General features: G+C 47.4%; 7 protein-coding genes across 7 annotated transcripts; 4 read left to right on the forward strand and 3 right to left on the reverse strand.

Annotated features, from left to right (window-relative positions):
• Nucleotides 1–203: 203 nt before the first annotated feature.
• AO090103000118 (flavin monoamine oxidase family protein) lies at nt 204–1,762 on the reverse strand (the record flags this gene model as incomplete). The annotated part of the gene is made up of 3 exons (XM_001826670.1): nt 204–967; nt 1,030–1,351; nt 1,415–1,762. The coding sequence occupies 3 exons, from the start codon at nt 1,760–1,762 to the stop codon at nt 204–206; spliced, it is 1,434 nt and encodes a 477-aa protein (XP_001826722.1).
• A 1,485-nt stretch (nt 1,763–3,247) lies between these two features.
• On the reverse strand, nt 3,248–4,806 carry AO090103000117 (uncharacterized protein; the record flags this gene model as incomplete). The annotated part of the gene is made up of 3 exons (XM_023233437.1): nt 3,248–3,741; nt 3,796–4,489; nt 4,756–4,806. The coding sequence occupies 3 exons, from the start codon at nt 4,804–4,806 to the stop codon at nt 3,248–3,250; spliced, it is 1,239 nt and encodes a 412-aa protein (XP_023093818.1).
• Nucleotides 4,807–8,106: 3,300 nt separating this feature from the next.
• On the reverse strand, nt 8,107–12,073 carry AO090103000116 (uncharacterized protein; the record flags this gene model as incomplete). The annotated part of the gene is made up of 9 exons (XM_023233438.1): nt 8,107–8,122; nt 10,106–10,308; nt 10,361–10,396; nt 10,460–10,729; nt 10,798–11,008; nt 11,080–11,245; nt 11,301–11,563; nt 11,619–11,791; nt 11,849–12,073. 9 exons carry the CDS (start codon nt 12,071–12,073, stop codon nt 8,107–8,109), a joined length of 1,563 nt encoding a protein of 520 aa, XP_023093817.1.
• A 630-nt stretch (nt 12,074–12,703) lies between these two features.
• On the forward strand, nt 12,704–14,331 carry AO090103000115 (FAD-dependent oxidoreductase; the record flags this gene model as incomplete). The annotated part of the gene is made up of 7 exons (XM_023233439.1): nt 12,704–12,862; nt 12,913–13,004; nt 13,074–13,323; nt 13,549–13,595; nt 13,677–13,767; nt 13,799–14,103; nt 14,160–14,331. The coding sequence occupies 7 exons, from the start codon at nt 12,704–12,706 to the stop codon at nt 14,329–14,331; spliced, it is 1,116 nt and encodes a 371-aa protein (XP_023093816.1).
• A 730-nt stretch (nt 14,332–15,061) lies between these two features.
• On the forward strand, nt 15,062–17,109 carry AO090103000114 (uncharacterized protein; the record flags this gene model as incomplete). Its single annotated transcript, XM_023233440.1, has 7 exons — nt 15,062–15,491; nt 15,545–15,762; nt 15,812–15,985; nt 16,038–16,144; nt 16,210–16,646; nt 16,732–16,845; nt 16,895–17,109. The coding sequence occupies 7 exons, from the start codon at nt 15,062–15,064 to the stop codon at nt 17,107–17,109; spliced, it is 1,695 nt and encodes a 564-aa protein (XP_023093815.1).
• Nucleotides 17,110–18,030: 921 nt separating this feature from the next.
• AO090103000113 (TauD/TfdA dioxygenase family protein) lies at nt 18,031–19,327 on the forward strand (the record flags this gene model as incomplete). Its single annotated transcript, XM_001826665.1, has 4 exons — nt 18,031–18,271; nt 18,322–18,654; nt 18,712–19,086; nt 19,158–19,327. 4 exons carry the CDS (start codon nt 18,031–18,033, stop codon nt 19,325–19,327), a joined length of 1,119 nt encoding a protein of 372 aa, XP_001826717.1.
• Nucleotides 19,328–20,413: 1,086 nt separating this feature from the next.
• On the forward strand, nt 20,414–21,024 carry AO090103000112 (putative calcium/calmodulin dependent protein kinase; the record flags this gene model as incomplete). Its single annotated transcript, XM_001826664.3, has 2 exons — nt 20,414–20,611; nt 20,662–21,024. 2 exons carry the CDS (start codon nt 20,414–20,416, stop codon nt 21,022–21,024), a joined length of 561 nt encoding a protein of 186 aa, XP_001826716.3.
• Nucleotides 21,025–21,194: the final 170 nt, after the last annotated feature.

Below are 21,194 nucleotides of genomic sequence, written 5' to 3' on the forward strand. Positions count from 1 at the left end.
TTGGCTACTGCCATGCCCGGAACGTAAAGGGGTTAGCTACTAGGTAGCGATAGACGAAATAATTAATCCATAGCTGGCATGCTGATATACTATTGTATTGCGCATCTGAAAGCGATACACTTGAACCTAGAATTTAAAGACCCACTCACATTCTTGCTAAATCTTAACAATGCTATCAAGTTCTACCTCAAGAAAAACAGCCCTTATTTAGTGAGTGCCTCAACAACCTCCTTGGCACCTCTATCACCCGACCTTACCGCACCTTCCATATACCCCTTCCAATGCAACGCAGTCTCTGTCCCCACAAAATGCACACTTCCAAACGGCTTTCTCACAGCATCCTTACCCACCCGAGAAATCACACCTGGGGGAGAACCCGGCTCCGGTCCACCAAGGAAAAAGTCCTGCTTAGTCCACTCATACTCGAGCACATTGATGGGCTCCGGGACCTTGATCTTTTCTCCAGATGGGAGATCAGTGTTCTCAAGCGCGGAGCGGAGCTGCTCCCATGCTGTCTGACGTCTTTCCTCCTGCGAGAGCTGGGACCATTCACGACCACGGCGCCCTACAGTAAAGCAGGCGATGGACCACTGTTCGTCATCTGGGAAGCTGTTGTCCATGGTGAAGGTGAAGGGTCCTGTCTGCGATTGGATGGCGCCGGTGAGGCCGGCGGCTCGCCAGAAGGGTCTGTCAAAGACGAAGATGATTTTGCTGTAGTAACCTAGTTTGTTTTCTTTTACAAGAAGTTGTTTGTATTCAGGGAGGGGTGGATCGAACGTAATCTTCTTGTAGAGGGGAGTTGCGACGGATAGGATGACTTTCTTTGCGTGGAAGGTTGTGTTGTTAGATGTGTGGACTGTGCAGGCTCCTGTGGCTGGGTCCTGTTTGATTTCGGTTACAGGACTTGAGAGGTGAATGGAACCTGGCTTTAGTTCCTTCGCCATATTCTGGGAAATGGTTTGGTTGCCTTTTGGAATGGTGTTAGTATCGTAGAAATCATATATATGGTGGGTGTGTTGAATTTCTTACCCTGTCGCACGCGGAGCTGCTGGCCTCCATTCTTGCCGTCTGAGGTCACGGCCTCAAATCCGGTACCAGCCTTCAGAGAGATCAAGAAAGCCAACAGACTCACATCTTTGGCTTCCACGCCAATGAGAGACTGGATGATGGTATCAAACAGACCCGCAATCAATTCGGATTGGAAAGTCTGGATACAGTATTCCTGCAGACTGACGCTGTCCAGCTCCTTCGCATTGGGACCCGAGCCAGGGTCTTCCAGGTTGACGTCAGAAACGAGGTCATTAAAATGCGCCAACACTTGAGCCAATGCTGCCTTGTCTTCCTCGCTCACCTAGAAATACGTGTGTATTTATTAGTACTAGACAGCCTTGCCCAGGAACAGAGGGGTACCTACCGGAAGTTCACCATGCTTGAACAAAACACAGCCCTCTGGGCTTTGGAAAATATCATGGCCTGGGATTTCCTGGGTTTCCACTTGCAGTCCATACTTCTGGACAAGTTTATAAATCTCGCTTTGCGTGGTGTCATTGATCCAGGCGGCGCCGACATCGTTGACACCGGGGCCGCTTTTCTTGGACGGCACGGTCAGTGTCTTACCTCCTACACGATCAATAGCTTCTACTACTGCATAAGAGAGTCCGGCTGCTTGCACACCCAACGCTGCCCGTAGCCCGCTGAGTCCGGCGCCGATGACTACCACGTCAACGGTCTTGGAAGAACCGATATTTGACTGAGACGCCATTCTGACAAAGGCTAGACTGTATGATGGGTATAGAATAGAATGAGAAAAAGATCGATGGCACGAACAATCAACAACATCAACATTGACTTTATATGTTTCTGGCCCTCTTGACGTAGGCTACCCAGATAGGAAACACATGCGCCGAAGGCGATAAGATATCGCGATAAGGATAAACGAGCTTATCGATAAGATCGGGCCCCGCGGCTCCCGTCCTATAATAGCTCACCACGAAAGAAAGATCTCCATGCTAGCAGATTGATCAGCAGGCTGCATTCATTCAGCACATTGACGACAAATCAATAGAGAGATCGTCCATTCTGTTTAGCAATGTTAAAAGGTTATTCTGTTGCCTGCAGGACCAGGTTCCTATGGAGTGCACAAAGATAATACCTGATGACAAGCAGTGTACCGTTGAGACGTTTTCAAGCGCTATTTAGCGCTGAGACCTTCTTTGTGCCGTATAATCTGCAAGCCAGGCCTTCTGACCGATTATCATCGCCATCGGCCTGCACAGAAAAGCTCCTGAGCCGTGCGCGGGTGCAGCACTCTATTGATTGGAGGCTGTAGCTCGTAAGCATCTGACGCGAGCTGATCAAGTCAGCCATAGACAAAGATTATACCACCAATCTTATGAATAGTAATCCATGAATGTGAAATAACATCCTCTCTAGGGTGTCGAAACGCGGTGGGCGTTTTGACTTTTGCAAAATGAACGATTTGCCACTCGATCATTGTATATTGGGTTCAGGTAGTATGCTACGTGCATGTTCTTTGTTGAATGCTCGTGATAAAGGCTTGTCAAAATCAACGCAGTTTCTCGTTTCTATTGCTTGCGATCAGTAACTCTATTCCATATCAGGTTCTCGTTAAAAGGTTCATAGTATAAAACTCCTCCTGCCTCGTGGTTCACAGCCAATGCAGAAATGTATCTCACAGTATGATTGACCTAGCCTTGAGCACATATGGTAAATGAGGTTCGGCGGGGGGCTTTGTTCATAGTTTTCAAAGCTATCAGCATAAATTAGAAACATGATGAAGCAGTCTTCTTTGTACTGTGTGCCTCTCTGTGCATTCGTTGACCGGGAGGGTATTTTGGAAATAGGATGTTTCGAGTACTCCCATAGCCTGAAGCAGCAACTTTGCGTCCTGATGTTAGAAGACTATGTAAGGCTCACCGAAGGCATCGCGTAGCAGGAGCTTATCGGTATATAAGCCCGAGTTACCATTGCCACGACAAGGAGGAAAGGCTCTGTAGGTATAAAGAGCCGAACATTGCAGGCAGAGGTAAACCTTGAGCGTTAATTCGCATACGAGCCCTATCTCGTCCAAGAGTAGTACTTCACGGGCGTGTCGTTATTCGTTGCAGTCACCTAAATCTCTCAAAGCCCAAGGCGGCGAATTGTATTGGGGTATGCATTAAAATTAAATATGATACAATGTAAATATTCTCGTCAGATAGCGTTGATATCCATCATAACCATCGCGTCACGCGTGTTCATCCACAATGATAATACCCTTAGCCCAAACCTTGCATAGGTCATAATGCTCAGCATATTCATTGCCGAAAGCAACAATGGCCGGATGCACTATGATCAAAGCATTCTTGCCATCTAATTTTGCGTCATTCCCATGTTGACGATGAAGTGCATGTGCACTCATTACCGGATGCTCTGCTCGAAAGACAGGAAGCTCATCCATACAGTAACACCTCATGAAGGATCGTTGCGTCCACAAGGAGATGGCCAATTCGCCAGCGGTGTGATAAAGCTGGTAGAGTTCTTGGTTGCGCTGGATTGCCCATGAATCATTTCTGTGTCGGAAGAGTAACCGAACAGGACCAGCTAGGAATTCAATCGCCAGCTCACTAGTAATAGCTTCCACCTTCGCGCGCAACGGTGCATTGTGCACAGAGTTCGGGGGAGGTGTGGCCAGAAGCCGGAGAGTTTGCGAACGCCAGATATGAGCTTCTTCTTTGTTGACTACATTGGGTTAGCCTTCAGTAGACAGTTTACATGGTAGCTCAGTGGACATACCTTCTAACATCGATGCGTATAAATAAGATAATGTTTGAGAAGAGTGCGCCGTTGACGGTTCTTTAGACTCTCCGAAGGCAAAGAAGGGGTTAGCAAAGATTGATCCAAAGATATCCTTGGCCAGCAGAGCCTGCATGAGGAGGGCAGGGATTTTGTCTGCCATCGTTGGCGACTTCTCAATTAGTGTCGTCCAATCCACCTGCGCGCAATATCCATCCAGCCGTTCCAGAATGGCGTCCTTCTCCTCGATCGACAAGCTATCGAGCGCACGTATCTCAGCGACACTATAATTTTCTGCCCATTGTCGCATTGCAGCCTCAAGACTCGACAGTTCTTCACGTATTTGCCGGCTGCTTTTGGTGACCCAGGAGCCGCTCCTGGCCGAGCGAACTTGCGCCTGCAGTCGTTTGCGATCATTGTCCAACTCGGTAATTCCTCTGGCTAAGGCAACAATATGGCTCTCCATCTGCTTGACTTTACCGTCGCGGGTTCGAGGATTCTGGGCGGGTTCGATCTTCGTTGACGAATGGACAACCTCCGAGTCCCCCAAATCGGCGGGATTGTGCTCCGGGTGCTCTTCCATAATTTGGCTCGGTTTCATAGGGGGCGAACCCCCGGATTTTGACTTGTTTTTTCGATGCGTTACGTGCTCCGCATTGGACTCGGAATCTTGCTCGGAACGGGGACCTTGACCCTGATTAAATGTGCGCTGTTTCACTCGAGTCAGGACCGTGCGACCGGGCGTAAACAGAGTTTATACATACTGCTACAAAACCGCATCCCAGGAGAGATTTTTTGGTGTGGATACGCGTGGCAGACCTTCCAAGTATTCCTCGGCCGCTTCCGTGCTCCTTCTGAGCGTGCTCTGCGTCGTAATCATGGCTGGACTGTTTCTAAGACGGAAAGGACGTTGCGATCAGCCTTTTTCGTGTTTCCGAGCAAACATGGTTTTCGGCCTACCTTTCCACCGGCTTCCATGTGCTCTTTTTTGTCGGCAGTATGCTGGGCCATATTCTGCGATCTGCGATCATAAAATGCGCTGAGTTTTGAGAGAATGTGACGAGGAAAAGAGGGGGGAGCGCTCTCTCATCAGCAAGAAATCCTGGAGAAAGCGACCTCCGTTGGGATGTCGTCATTGGTCGCCCCAAAAGGGGGAAAAGGAATCAGGGGAGAGGGAGAGTCGGTGCATCATCGGCCCAGTTCGGGGTCCGTGGACGACTAAAAACAAAGGAAAGGCTTCAGGAGCTGCAGGGCGTCACCAGTCATAGACGGCGTGCTTTATTCGGCGGCAATGTAGCACAGTGAAGGTAATAATTCTATAACACTAATGGGTGGGGACCAGGATCACAAAGTGGCCCTAAGATAAGTTCTGCAACCGTTAGGGCAGCTTATTCGGGCCTATCAGTCTGGCCAGCTGCACCGTCAGCTGGTCTAGGCCAATCAATCATTCAGTGCGACTGCACAAGGTTTCTGCTCCCTGTCCATTTCTGTGACTCTGGAGCTGACGAGGGCCCAGGAATCGAAGGAATCACATCAAGCGATACAATAACAGAAGTTGAACCGTTGCTAAGTCGGTGGTGCGTGAGGATGTAATCAAGAAAAGAAGAGCTAAAAGTGGAAACTAAAAAATTTCCGACACTTTGCGAGTCAGTCACGCTAACCCGATTGTGGGAGGTGCTCGCGCCAATCCGCCGCTATTACTTCGGCGGCAACTGCTGACCATTGACAGCTGACATCTAGACTGGAGAGACTTGTGTACCTTTTTTTTTTTCTTTTTTCTTTTTTTTTTTTTTTTACTTGTCTTTCTCGTATGAGTAGCTTCTAGCGCTTATCGCTCTGGTTGCTGCTCTCCTTTTCCGGTCTAGTACGGTTCTAAAGGATTTCTATCAGACGCATGGTCATCCACCTTACCTGACATATATATAACCGGCGCATCATATGCTATATCGCCGTACAAAGTAGAGAGAGAGATATATAAATCAGTTCGGTCACCGGATCCCGTGATTAACACTCCGTATGCAAGACACCAAGTAAATAAGGGGAGCGTACGTAGTGCTTTATCAACATTCGTATAATAACCCCAATGCCTGGGGCTTGATTTCTGGTCATAGTTTTTGGCCTCTCTGAAGGGCTTACTAGCAGTATGTGACAACAACACACCAATCTCCTTTTTTCCGCATCCAAGAAATCATATGCAGTAACTTTTTATTAGGTAACGTGTAATTAAGAGTGTACTATGACTACGAGGAGTATAAAACTTTCCTAATGCGAAGAGCTGCCAAGCTACGAGTACCAGTTGTGGCGCATTAATGTGGAGGAGTCATAGCGCCGCAATCAGTGCCTGAGGCAGGAAAAGTCATCTTTGAGTGACGGTCCGAGAGCTTTTCCATGTCCATTATGAAGTACCCGGAGTCAGTCCCTATCCCGTTACCTCTTAAACGATTCTATCTATTACTCTGAAATTATGTCAACCACATCCTGAGAAATCCACATAGTTAGATTACAATATTCTCACAGCTATTGTTAGTTCAATACCTTTAACGGTAAACGCTCAATCTGGCCCGAATCAGAATTTCAGCCAATGTTCAGGCTATTATGTGAGATCTGAAGGTATCACGGCAGACCGGAGGTGCCATCAGTCCATACCTCTATCAACTGCCATGAGTGAAGATAGATAGATACTAAGCTAGGTGGTGCGACTCAACTTGCATTCATGTACAACATACCCTCGCTCACGGTGCAGATACGATTTAGTCTTGGCGCCTGTTCAGTAACAATTGCAGAGACACTTTTCTGTTCACCAGTCTATAACTAGGCAATTTAGTATAGGAGATATCAGAGGAAAATGGGCTCCACAATATCGAGGGACATACCTACGTCATGAATAAGACTATGCTTCTCCATACGCGAGCCGCCTCCACGGGGACAATACCAACGTGCTACTGCGAGGTGAGCGTCTAACGCAATGCACTGATCTACGATCGAATGAGCCGCCCAAGTGCCTTGCCTATTGTCTTTCAATGTAGAGAGGAAATTAACCATAAGATCCCTTCCCCAATTCCATGGAGTGTTACTGAAAGGAACCCAGTGAGGTCACTTTATCCTGATAAACGGCTTCATATGGATCCAAGTGAAGCTGATCCGTTGTAGGTGTCCTCGGTGTATTTGAGAAATGCTGCCTCCACCTAAGATATGTGGGAGGTAAGCTACTATGGTAGAATGCGAAAGGCCGTTAGTGGGTTTACGAACCAATTCATTGACTCAAGTCTTCGAGGTTGCTTTTTCATAGCTTGGCTTCTCTTTGTTTTTCGATATGATCCAAGAATAGAAGGCGAGATATCTGAGAGGTCATTATCACTGAATATGACGTTGAATAACCTCACGGAGTAGGAATTGGTATAGAGAGTGGCGGAATTGCCACAGTGACCCTGTCCAATCCACCAACGTTTGCACGCTACCATAGTACGGGTCTTACAATGGACTTAATCCCAATAGGATTACCATGTCCAATCTTAACTACCATTCCTTTGTCTTCCGCAATTGTTGTATTTCCGTTCCATACATAGAGGGAGGATAATCTCACATGACCCTGGCCAACCACACACTACGACAACAGAGTCTAGAAGAACAGTAAGTGTAGAACATGAATAACCCCAAATACCCGAGGTAAAGAATAGCTCCAGAGATACTCTTCCCACAGTGACGTCGACGCGGAACAATCAATCCCGTGCGTCCTACGAATGACACCCCGGATAGGAACGTAGTATTGTTCTTTACAGCGGATCCACAATTGCGGGGATTGAGTTTGACCTATTTATATCACTATAGTATCCTTGTATTATCACTGGAATAGTGTTCGGGGCAACTTGGGTGGTCATTAAGGTTCTGATTTCTTTGTCCCAACGACGGCTAAGTAGTCCTCGGTCAGGAACCAGGACGAAAACATATTCGTCAAGCAACGGGGCAAACTTCAGAGTTTGCGGAACAAAGAACCTGAAACCACTAGTTATGAATTAGCGAGCCCATGGTTGATCGCGCCTTTGTTCTCAGGGTTCTTAGTCCACTTCTGTGGCTACGCGGGGGCTTCGTGCATTGGGTAAACAAAGGACGAGAGTTGAATAAAGTTTGACCGCGTGACTGGAGGCTATACATTGTATTCTGAATGGCAATGGTTTCGAGGGTAGTGAAGAGGGGAACAGTCATGGAGACTGTTGTCTTCGCTATAGATGTTCTTCACTCTAGGTATGTATGTTATGGCATTGTGCTATATACAGTGAATAATATCATATTCATGGTGGTCACGATAACCACTCAGACTGGGTCTAAGCTGTACAATATCTTGGTAGATTCATTAGTGTGGTCTCTATTGCCCTGCCCAGGCCGCCACGGGGCAAAGAGTCCCACCGTGACCAAGTCAATATTCAACATTGACCAAGAAGATTTGGCTGACCTGAATGCACCCGTCCATCAGTGAAGTATTATACGGTCATCCGGCAGACGCTATCAATGAAATGGCTCAGTCAACGGGAATGTGGATACGATTGTCAATCAACTCCAGAGAACGTGAATCCCAGACAGCGTCTGATTCATTGACTGACATCATTCGGCCAGAGTAAATGCTCTCGAGATGCAGGTTATAAAGCCTCCATCACGCCCCGTTCGGCTGTCTCTTTTCTGTACAACCCATCCTCTCAACCGTGATCTATCCCACCACGCCATTACTCTGCAACGACTTACGAAACTTACCTTTACACGAACATTTCACAATGAAGGCCTCAACCGTCCTTCTGTGTCTCTTCGCCGCTTTCGCGGCCGCCACTGAAGGTGATCCCACAGTGGCTGACGAGACTCCTACACCCACCCAATGTTAGTATTTTCCAGTTGAAGTACACGTGCACTTGACACAACGCTATGGCTCTACCCCTTGTTCCGTCCACATCGACTAACTGTAACTGTAGCCCTGCGGACAGTCGCCCCTACACGTCCTATAAAGTTGTACGACCTCACTCCGGAGGAGCAGCGATTTGTCTTCCAGTACATGAGGGATCATGGATTTGGACCGTATCCGGGTACAGTAATGCCCGGAGGTTGGCGGTGGCCAGACAAGCGCGACGGTTCCCTTCAGCCTGAGACCGAGTTTAACCCTGACCTGTCGAAACTCATGCACATCATGGACACCATGCCCAAGCCACAAGGAAAGATCAACCATTACATTGGGGAAAAATCGAAAGGCAAGGACGACTCGAATGAAGACGATGAGGAGGATGAGGATGAGGACGATGGCAGTGATGACGAGGACACCTCTCCTGCTAGCCCCCTTGGAAAGCGGAAGCAGAACCCCTGCAAGCGAGGTTGCCGAGCTGATGTTCATTGTTGTCCTGGTGACAAGTGCTTCTATGGGGTTTGCTTGGGTCCTCAGATTCCGCCTAAAGAGTCAAAGCGTGAGATCTACGAACGGGATGCACCGGCGGATGAGGCGCAGAAGTCAGGAGAGGATGATGAGAATGGGGACGAGGACGATAGTGCTGATAACGCTGACACCTCTCCCGCCAGCCCCCTTGAGAAGAGGAAGCAAAACCCTTGCAAGCGTGGGTGCATAGCTGATGTGCATTGTTGTCCTAAGGACAAATGCTTCTATGGAGTTTGCTTGGGCCCTCACAAGCCGCCTAAAGAGTCAAAGCGTGAGATTTACGAACGGTATGCACCAGCGGATGAGACGCAGAAGTCCGGAGAAGATGGTGAGAATGTGGATGGTACTCGTTTCGAAGGACAGAGGGACGAACGATGCGCTCGTTACTGTGAGAACGACAGTGCCTGTTGCAAGAGTGACAAATGCGTTATGGGTGTTTGCTTGGGTGTTGGCGAATTTCCCTGAGTTGCGAGGGTCTAGTACCTGACATGACGCATAAAGAGGTGGTGGATACTTTGCTTCTGCTGGATATGGAAGACTGGAAACAGGGATTCTGTTGCTTGCAGGCAAGAATAAGAATTCGCTTGGCGTTACTTTATCAATTCTTGATTTATCTTAACTCAATGGAACTCATTCCTAGTTGATCTTCAACCCTGTAAGATTGTACGCGTGTGGGCGTTTAAAATGCTCGAAAAAGACTACTCTACTGTGGAAAGACAGGTTTATGCCAGACATATGTCGTAGCTGACTTCCGGGACAAAAAATGATATATGGATGGTCTTTAGATACAGGTGCCTGTATTCCACTTCAAAATGTATCTCTACATTAAAGGACATATCGACTAACAACAATCCAACGGTTAGTGGAGTATAGAACGGGTTCGAGGAGCAAAGCACATACAAGGAAAGGTTTTCACGATCCGTCAGGTCCAACTGGTTCTTATCCACTAGACGGGCGTGCTTGGTGCCATCGTTGTCAACCTCTTCAACCACACCCGTATCGGTGACAAGTGTTTCACTCTGCAGCAGATCACGGCGCTTGTTTTCCTTCGAGAGATACCATCGCAGATATACAATGACGAGTGATGGTAGGATGCAGGCGACCTGTAATGGTGAGTATCTCAATCCTTAATGAAATGTTAATTCAAAGACTTACGACCAATAGAATAATCCAAGTGGGACGATACCGCGGCTATCAGTTGTCTCATTAGCCAAAATGAAAGCAGCGAACAGATTCAAAAAAATCATTTCATACCTTCCATCGCGGTTGAAATAACTGTGGCGAGAGGATATTTCCCAATCCATATCCAATATGATACATCGCGATCACCGTGGTCTTCTTAGTATGCCCAGCAGATGCGTTGGCAGCCCAGATCATGACAACTGCATACGGAATGCCGACAGTTGAGCGGATCCATATCCCTGTGATTAAACCCCATCGATTGGACCAGGGTAAACTTAGCAACAGAATGCTAGATATTGCCCCAGGAATGTATGCAATGAGAGAAATCCAAGCTCTGCAGTTCTATTTCATCCTCGTTAGCCTATTCTAGATAAGTAAAGATTTTTTCTTCACCCTCTGGCCAAACCTACTGTTGTCTTCGCTAAAACCACTGCTGCCGAGGCAAGCGAGAAGAAGCTGACTATTCCGGTTACACACCCCAGTAGTGTGGTCTGAAGCACAGTGAATCCAAATGAGTTAATGATTAGTGAGTATTGGTTGGTCATTCCGTTGGCCATTTCCTGAGACCAGGCGTGTAGGAAGAACAGCCACGACTTTGGATCTTTAACTGCCTCGATAAACCTAGCAATCGTCAGTTCCTGAGTAAGACGGACCTTATATCTGTGAATGTAAAAGTTGTAATGGTATCATACTGGTACTTCTTGAAATGCTTCTGCTCAATGCCCGAATGGTTATCCTTTATGCGAAGGATTGCCTGTGCGCGCTCTTCTGGCGTAAGGAAGCTGGCTCGCAGAGGGTTGTCAGGGAAGAAGAGCCACACTGCCAACCCAAACATCACTGTCACTCCACCAGTGATGACTATGAATAGATAAGTGTCTAGCTCTGTTTTTTGCTTCTCCTACAAGGGACATACCCATAAACCATTTCCATGGGGCAAAGGTACCCGTCTTAATCCACAAAACCCCATAGGAAAGTAGACCAGAGGTGATAGGACTGGCGTTTCCGATTGACCACATGATAGGCATTAGAACGGCCTGTTCCTGATATGTGAAGAACATAGACAAGATCAACAGAAAGGCAGGTACGATGGATGCCTCTGCTACCCCTAGTAAGAAACGAACGACGAACAACGTGGCAAAGCTATTGCATGGTATATGAAGGAGCGTAATACCTCCCCTGATCAGGTCAGTGGAAGCCCCAATGAGGAAATAAGAGAACTGGTAGTCCTTACCACACGACAAGATTGATAGCCAGCCATTTGGCGACAGGGAAGCGCTGAAGGGCCCAGTTCTGCGGCCACTCCGCGAGAAGGTAACCGAAGTAGAAGATTGATGACAACCAATTGTACTGAGTCGAATTGAGATGCGCATCATCCATAATGCCAAGAATGGCTGAACTTCCCAGCTAGAGAAAAGACAGATGTCAGCTATTGCTGGTACACTTCTGGAAACCGATACGTACTGTCTGCTTGTCCACATACATGATATGATACCCTATACAAAGAAAGGGCAAAACCCTCCACAAACATTTATTCCTAATTTTGATTGCCTCCTCTGGGGTAGGATCCGCCACTGATACTTTCGAAAAGAGCTTATAACTCTCATCGGCATATCTTTGACTGAGCTTAGGTAGTTGAGCAACATCATTGACGGTGCTGACTGAGTCTGTGACCGTTGCTTTCGACATTATCACTTCAAAATCCACCAACGGGTCGACTGTGTCAATGGAAGCAGAACCAGTGCTGGAATCCGGGATGGGGTTGTTTTTGCTTTTCTACATATTGTGAAGTATAGTCCAGGATAGACTATCCTCTGCCCAGACATGAAGTGCTTGCGGAATTTGCCCGAAACCCTAAAGGCTTTGACTTAGACTCGAAATAAGCTGAAAACTACATGGTTCAAGCCAATGAGATTGACCCGTTCGTAAAGCGCACGATTCGCTCTATTCGCGTCATATCACGCAAGGTTCGGTAATGGATAACAAATCAGGGCACCATTTTTGGCCAGCAAGTTTATTTCGCAACAGTCCTCCCTTAAAGTTACAGATTATTGGGTCCAGCAACGGCCATCAAGATGCGGGGATGAGCCAGTAGGGGCAAATCCCGCTAACATGCTTGCATGATTCATGCACGGCTTGCGTGCTTTCACCACACTGCTTAATGATTGTCCATATCAGATAAGGGCTACTGCGGAAAGTACTTTTCCTTAATTTCTGTTTATCGGTATAGCCGCGCTGCAAAACTGTATATAGAGGAACGATCCTGCATATCCTTCGAGTTGCCCTATTCAATGACCTGTAGGGATCACGTACAACAAAATGTCCCAAGAAAAGGTAAAAGTTATTATCGCCGGAGCTGGAATTGCTGGCCTCTCCGTAGCTGTCGCATTAAGACGTCTCCCGTATATTGATGTTGAGTTGTTTGAACAAGCGACCGAGCTTCGAGAAATCGGTGCCAGCATTGCGATAAGTCCCAATGTAAGACTGCAACCGCAAAACTTGTTACTCAACTAATCATGATGTACAAGGGCCTTCGCTCACTTGAAAAGCTCGGTGTACTGAATGCCCTCGACGAAGACGTTGCTTTTCGTGGCCCTTCTGGTATTCCCATGATTTACAGGTAGCAAGCCCGGGTCATGTTTCTACCATATCAAATGCCCAGAGATACTTACGATCTCAATTCAATCAGACATTGGAAGACAAACAAGGTTATACACCAGGACTATTTCGTTGATGTTACCGTCCGTCACCACGAAACAGCAAGATTCCACCGCGGACATCTGCATGCAGCACTACTAGAACATGTCCCCTCGGAGCGTATTCATCTAGGCAAAACGGTGGTTTCTGCGGATGCACCGAATGACAAAGTAACACTACACTTTGCCGACGGAACATCTGCACATGGAGATATTTTGGTCGGCGCGGACGGAATCCATTCGGTATGTGCATTTGGAGTATCTAGTCAAACCAAGCAGCAGCTCACAGTGGACTAGAAAGTGAGGAAGTCCTTCGTCCCCGATCATCGGCTGTTTTCCACCGGAAAGGTCTGGCTACGGTCGACATTTGACGCGTCTCTTGTGGCACACATTCGGGATCTTCCGTTAGATTCCACGCATTGGGTAGGCATATTTCGTCCAGCAATTCAAGTTCATGGTGCTTATTAGGTTGAGACAGTGGGGACCAAAGGAGAACTTTTTCGCGTCTCGACTTGGTATCAGACCCTCATCTTAATTATTCTTGACGATGGAGCTTACGATGCGGCAGGAAAGAACCAGTATACCACTGTCGGCAGCTTCGACTTACCAGTTGAGACGGATGGCAGGATTAGGAATGTAAAATGGGATGACGAGGAAAATGTTGAAGTACTACGACAGCGCTACAAGGTATTTGCCTTCTCTGGGCTTCTGGAAGTAGATAGCTGCTGACGAGCCATTTCTGGCTACACAGGACTGGAATCCGGTGGTCAAAGCCTTGGTGAACTCAACACCCTATACGCGCATTTATCCGAACTACGCTGGCGAGCCTCTCCCCACCTGGGTATTTGACTCAAGAGTGACCTTGGTGGGTGACGCAGCGCATACCCACGGTGGTGCCTTTGCTGCTGGAGGTTCTCTCGCCATTGACGACGCATATGCATTGTTTCTTGCCTTTCGACATGCCCTGGGGTCTTCTAGAGCACAGAAGCCAAAGGCATATGAGGTCAGAGCTGCGCTCGCATTGTACGATGAGACGCGGCGCCCGCATACAGAAAGGCTATTGACAATTGTCCTTAAAGGTGTTGGGGGCCAGGCAACGAACACAGACTCCGACGAGGTGTTAGTAGAAAGAGTTCGGAACAAGCCAAACACAACATGGCTTTCAGAGCACGATGTGGAGAAAGCATTTCAAAGCGTCTTACAAAAGAGATCTGTAACCGGAGAAAACTTGGTAGAGCAGGCTACAAGTAAGCTCTGAAGTGTTCGTGGTGTAAGATGAGCGTTTTGTGGATGTTCCAGTAGCGACGATATATCTGCTGCTAGTTAGTTTCTCGCTGGCGACTAGAATCATACATCGCTCAATAGACAATAATACTCTCCGGTACTACTAATTAGACCAAGAGAACTGGCCGCCAAGTCATTAGTCGATAGTCAACGTAAACACGTAGAGTGGCTTGAGAGCACGTCTACAGGGCAGGAACATGACATTCAAGCTTGTTCATGCTTCAGAGTGCAACTGACAACAGACCCTCGGAACCTAGTCACTATCTCGATCCAATTAGGAGGGGATATTCATAATAAATTATGCTCAGACTCGGATCCAGTACTGGTGAGCTTTAGTGCGGATGGCACCATAGTATACTTCAATGTCACAATTCCCCATTGGCTCGACCGCGCCTCATTGAATTACCCAAACTGGTTACCTTCTTGCTAACCTCCGCAATGTATTATGATCGATCTAACCGAGCTAACCCCTATCGCCGATTTCCGACGCTTGCCAAGTGTATGTACCACTCGCCAGGTCCAAAAGATGGGAGGGATTGCCGATGACCTTAGCACGTAGTAGATCGGCCCCAGGGAGGAGTAGCTTCGGTTTTCGGAGTGCAAGCCCGAAGAATATATAGTTATATACTGAATTCCTAGGTCATGCACTTGTTGGTGTACTTCTGGAATCAGAAGAGTTCTATCCTACTCTTTCAGGATGCCGGTAGTTCATCTTCCTACTAGCACCACGAAGACCCCCAGTGAAACCGTCTCAGCATTAAAAAATGAGACAGACTCATCTAGCAGCCGTGAAATAGCTCCCCTGGGTGAGCCATTCAGCGGGCGGAGACTTTGGTTTCAAAAGGGTCAAAAGTACGACCCTGACGCAATTGCAACTCAGCCATCGGTCTATAATAACCCAGACATCGCACAAGAATATCAGCCAAGCGAGGATTGGGAGAACTTGCATCGATTTGATCCCTCCGCAAGATGGACTTGGCGCGAGGAAAAGCGGGTAATCCGCAAAATTGATGCTCGGATCATGATATGGACGGCCATCATGTTCATGGCTCTAGAGTTGGATCGAGCAAACCTTACTCAGGCATTAACAGACAACTTCCTCAAGGACTTGCATCTCACCACTAATGGTTGGTCCCAATAATAGCGTAACAGTCCATACCAAGCACTAATGGAACACTAGACTATAATTTGAGAAACACCGTTTTCAAGCTCTCTTTCCTCTGCGCGGAACTTCCCTCTCAACTGGTTAGCAAATGGATAGGACCGGACAGGTGGATTCCTACACAAATGACCCTCTGGTCGGCAGTTGGTATGACTCAATACGGACTCCAGGGACGATCGTCCTTCCTTGCCTGTCGAGCCCTTCTCGGACTTCTCCAAGGTGGATTCATCCCCGATGTAAGTTGGCAACACAAAACCACTTGTCCACCGTACTTATACGAGACAGGTTATTCTTTACCTGTCCTACTTCTATAAATCGCATGAGCTATCTGTCCGACTGAGCTTCTTCTGGACAGCTTACAACCTGGCTGATATCCTCGCGAGCTTTCTAGCCTTCGGGTTATTGCGCCTACGTGGCGTGCAAGGCCAGGCAGGCTGGCGATGGCTATTCCTCATTGAAGTACGGATCACAACTCCACTAAAGCCTTGACAATAGCTAATAGAAATAAAAGGGCTTGATAACCCTGTTGGTCGGTCTCATCGCATTCGTCCTAATGCCGCCAGGACCTTGTGAAACTGCCAACTGGGCGAGAGGCAAGAAAGGCTGGTTTACTCCACGGTACGTTCTTCACCACATATCTCACTCCTATGTTCCCTAGAAACAAAATCTAACAAATCCCCCAGCGAAGAAACAATAATGGTGAACCGCATAATCCGCGACGACCCAAGCAAAGGCACAATGCATAATCGCGAAGCCATAACCCCCAAACTCCTCTGGAAAAGCCTCTGCGACTACGACCTCTGGCCCATCTACGCCATCGGCCTCACATGGCTCACCCCCATGACGCCACCCGGCCAATATCTAACCCTCACTCTACGAGGCATGGGCTTCAACACATTCGTCACAAATCTCCTCACAATCCCTTACACATTCGCGCAGATCCCGACCATGTTGATTCTCACATACCTATCGGAGAGATTCGGCCAGTTGACCTGGGCAGCAATGTTCACTCAGATCTGGGCTCTCCCATTCATCATATATCTCTATGTCGTCGATATAAACAGTATCAATAAGTGGGTTGCGTGGATTATTTTAACTATTTTCTTATCCATTCCTTCTGGTACGTTAACTCTATCTAACCTATGGCCTATAAACATGAACGTGAAAGACTAATGAATTAATGATAAAAGCACACCCAATCCAAGTCGCCTGGAACTCCCGGAACTCGAATACCGTTCGATCGCGGACAGTTTCTGCTGCCGTGTACAATATGTGCGTGCAAGCGTCTGGGATTATCGCCTCAAATATTTACCGGCAAGGTATGCTTTTACCTTCTTTCTCTGATTGTATCTTATCTGACTTGGGTAGACGATGCGCCTCGGTATAAGAGGGGGAACAAGGTTCTTGTTGCTTTGGTGGTTACGAATATCTTTATCTATCTGTTTACTAAGGCGTACTATGTTTGGCGCAATGCGAGTCGGGACAAGAAATGGAATGCTATGTCGGAGGAAGAGAAGAGGGTTTATTTGGCTACGACTAAGGATGAAGGGAATAAGCGGTTGGATTTTAGGTTTGCGCATTAGAGTAGTATATGGGCGATATGGGGGTTATAATTTGTGCTTTAATGGAATTACTGGGCTAGGTTCAGGTATAATAAAAGATTTGTATACTTCGAGGAGAAGACAAGCATGCTTCCGTTGCTACGTGTTAAGTGTCTATTCTGATGGAGAAGTAGATCTATCCTTGGTCATCTCGCTATTCATAGAACATACAGCTTTCTAGTCAGAAAAGACCCTTTTACCAATTTATCATTTATTACACCCCACCAACCCCATACACCGGATACAAAATCCCCCCTAATCCATACTTATGCCAAATTATACCATCTAAACTACATATCCACACGCTAATGCAGACCAAGAGCGACGATCGTGCATGATGCTATCCAACATCCGTCTGATGTGCTTAACCGCCAAGCACACTCGCTTACACTAACCCAACACGAGAAACGAACGACCACGAGGCCGAGCTCGCATCTAGACCACCTAGCTCGTAGTGCTGTACGTGGCTTATATAACCTTATCGCGATTGGTGTGTGATTGATAGTGTTTTATGAGACTAGGTGGCGTAACCAGCATGTCAAATGACCCCCATCGCTCTCTGGTGCATGACCGTCCTGTGCTTACTGTTCCGTACACCAAGTTTACTCCAGAGATCAACTGCAAATGGCGAGATATTGCATGATTCCAGGACGGCATTGTGAATGTCTTGAGTAACACTCTTATCGATGGATCTGAGCGTTCTCAATGGTTCTTTTGGCTCGTGTCTGGAACAGATAGAGAGGCTCAGTATGCGGGGTCCGGGAAAACGGCACAGTTGGGATGTAACCATCATGGCGATATAGGATGTATAAAGAGGTAGGTTGTCGGACACTGTCTGCTTTTTTATACATGCAGATCGTCTGAGATAAACGAAGTTCAACAACACCCGAATATCATTCACAAATGGCTCCCTCCGTCGCTGACAGTACTACTACCCCGGTGGTCCCCATCGTGGAAGGAGATGTATCAGCAGCAAAGACCCGGACCCTACAAAGAGAGCCCTTGAAGCTTAGCGGGGCTCTCGACTCCTTCGATTCCTTCGATGTTACTCCCGTCATTGGCCGGGAGTTCCCATCGGCTAACTTGGCAGAGTGGCTGCGGGCTCCCAATTCTGATGAGCTGCTCCGCGATCTTGCTATAACCAGTAAGGATATACCAGTCGTAACGGTGGGGTTGTGGCTAAAGGGCTTTTAGTCTCTCAGCGTGGAGTCGTTTTCTTTCGCAAGCAGGATGGACTAGACGATGATCTGCAGAAAGAACTAATTCAGCGACTGGGTCTTCTTGCCGGCAAGCCCAGTACGTCTGGTCTTCATGTGCACCCTATTCACAATGCGGGACGCGAGCACAATGTGAAAGATAACGAGATCAGCGTCATCACTTCTAAGAACCATGACCAGCTGTACAAGGGACGTTTACATCCGAAGAAGCAAAGCGCTAGAAGGGAGTGGCATAGTGACATTACATTCGAGCCAATCCCCAGTGACTATACCGTCTTGCGATTGACCGAGCTTCCCAAGACTGGCGGTGGTGAGTTAATAATGCCACAAGGCTGAAGCTATACAGAAGGTTAACTAGTCATTACAGACACCCTCTGGGCATCCGGTTATGAACTCTATGATCGCATTTCGAAGCCTTACCAACAGTTTCTAGAAGGTTTGACTGCGACATATGCCCAACCTGGGTTCAACAGGGTTGCTAAAGAAAATGACTTCGAAATTTTTACTGGACCTCGGGGTGCTCCGGAGAATGTTGGTGATAAATTAGAGGCCATTCACCCTGTTATTCGTACGAACCCAGTAACCGGGTGGAAGAGCGTCTTCGCTGTTGGCGTTCACGTTGCGAAAGTCAATGATCTCTCCGAAGAAGAAAGTGACCATTTGCTGAGATGGTTCGTCTCTTTGATCGTTGAGAACCATGATCTTCAAGTTCGTCTGAGATGGGAGAACCCCAATGACTTAGGTGAGTAATCCCTCTTCCTTACGACAGTGCAGAAAGAGAAGCATAGTATCTAACGTGGTGCAATTGTACAGCCATCTGGGATAACCGCAGTGTCTATCACGCCGCCACGTACGACTACAAGGAGAAGGGCTTCGGTCCCCGAACGGGTCACCGTGTTGTTGGTCTAGGAGAGCGGCCTTACTTTGACCCAAAGAGCACAAGTCGGCGTGAAGCCTTGGAAGCTGAAGCCGAATTGTCATAGATAGATCAGTGAGCTGTGCAATGGAAGCAATCCTATGAACATCGTCATTGTGTTAAAGTTTACTTGGACGAACGAATACAATCAAATCTTGAACAAACATGCAGAGTTAATCACGCCTGACCATGTAGCTAGTGGCACTGGCAAAGTAAGCGGCCTACAGTGCTCAGGTTAAGTGTTAGTGTAGCCTTGTGGTCAAGTGTATTCTCCTCTTTTATACTCCGGTTGGCAAGACTGTAGGCTGATAAGGTAAATACAATCCACGCACTTTGACTGAAACTAATCTAGCTCAAGCTTTCTTCTCATTTGCGCTCACTATCTCCATGAAAATTGAAGCGATTCTGTCTACTGGACCTTTCGAGCAAAGAGTATTTTAAACCAGGACGATAACATGCGAAATGAGATTGATTGGCCAGCTCCCGGAAACCATTAAATTCCAGATCCGGTTCGCCGATCATGGATCGGGTTCTCCTTTCTAGGAACTACTTCACCCGTTGATATCATCAGCATTCAACCAGAGTCTGCGACAATCATTCTCTTTACTCCTAGTATGTTCCGAAGAACCGTAGGCAAAACGGCTTTTTCATCAAACCTCTCGGTCGGAGCTACCGGGTCTCGCTATTAGTTCAAACAATTAATTCAAGAGAGACCGCACGTAGGTCGCGTTTGGCTCGCAACGTCTGAGGCTCCTGACCTGGCCAAGATGCTTGACAATCCTGGCTAACCAGTCATTTAGATCAGAACAAGATCAGTTCATTCTAAAGGATATACCCAAGGACATATTTTCCAACTTCAATGAGAAGATACAGCCACAGCTGGTCGAGAGTCCATACATATGACTACCCCGGGATACCATACCCGACGAACGAATATTAGTCTACCGATATCTGACAGACGACTTTCTCAATCTTGTCAGAGAGGGGATTCCTATCTATGCCCGCAAGCAGATTCTCAAGGCTAGCCTGCGAGGCATCGCCGAACGTCATGATCGGCAAAATGTTCATCTTGGTGGTTTACTCTGCTCTTCGCACCAGCCAGGCAGCTACATGGTAGCGCTAACTATCCTTAGATATCAAGCCAGACAATATCATGGTTGACCGCTGCAATGCCCAAGACAAGACCATTATCGAACATGTCCAAATCATAGACCTTGAAAACGACGCACACCTTCCTAAAGGTAGGTGTATCGAAGGTATGCTCGCTGGCAATGACAATTGGCGTAGTCCCGAGGCACATTTCAAGGGCGAGCTCAATAAACCAACCGACATGTTTTCCTTTGCCATTGTAGTAAGTAATCCAATCCTATGGGGAAATGGTGCATTAATGGGTATTATCAGTGTATCTATGCAATTCTTGGACCTGTAATCTTTGGCCCCGACGACGATTTTCGCAAACATGAGGCGCAAGGCGTACTGCCTGCTCTGATTTGCCTGCAACGTCAGGTTTCGTACTTTGGCGATCAGGAGGGCCTCAAGGGGCTCATGAAACATACTGATGATGATGAGGTTAGCTGCCAAGTGTTACAAATGCTTTGGGAAGAAAGACATGAGGAACACATTCCATACAAATTATTTAGTGAATGGCCAGATGTGTTTGATCCAGTATTCAAGGATTTTATCTTGGGTTTGACAAGCCTAGACCCTCACAAACGCCTCACAGCACGACAGGCGTTGGATCATCCCTGGTTAGCGAATTTTTGATGGCATGTATCTTTCGTTCAAGAAACCAGTTTCTTCACCAGGACTTTTATTTTCCCAAACAGAGCTTCTGAGAAAACCTGATAGATTGACAAGATGGCAGCCGGGAAAGATTTCACTTGTATTGTAGCCCGCATAATGATGACATTAAGGTTACCACGTCAAAGAGCATA

The sequence above is a fragment of the Aspergillus oryzae genome, chromosome 8 (genome assembly GCF_000184455.2).
Source record: "Aspergillus oryzae RIB40 DNA, chromosome 8".
NCBI classification, from domain to species: Eukaryota; Fungi; Ascomycota; class Eurotiomycetes; order Eurotiales; family Aspergillaceae; genus Aspergillus; species Aspergillus oryzae.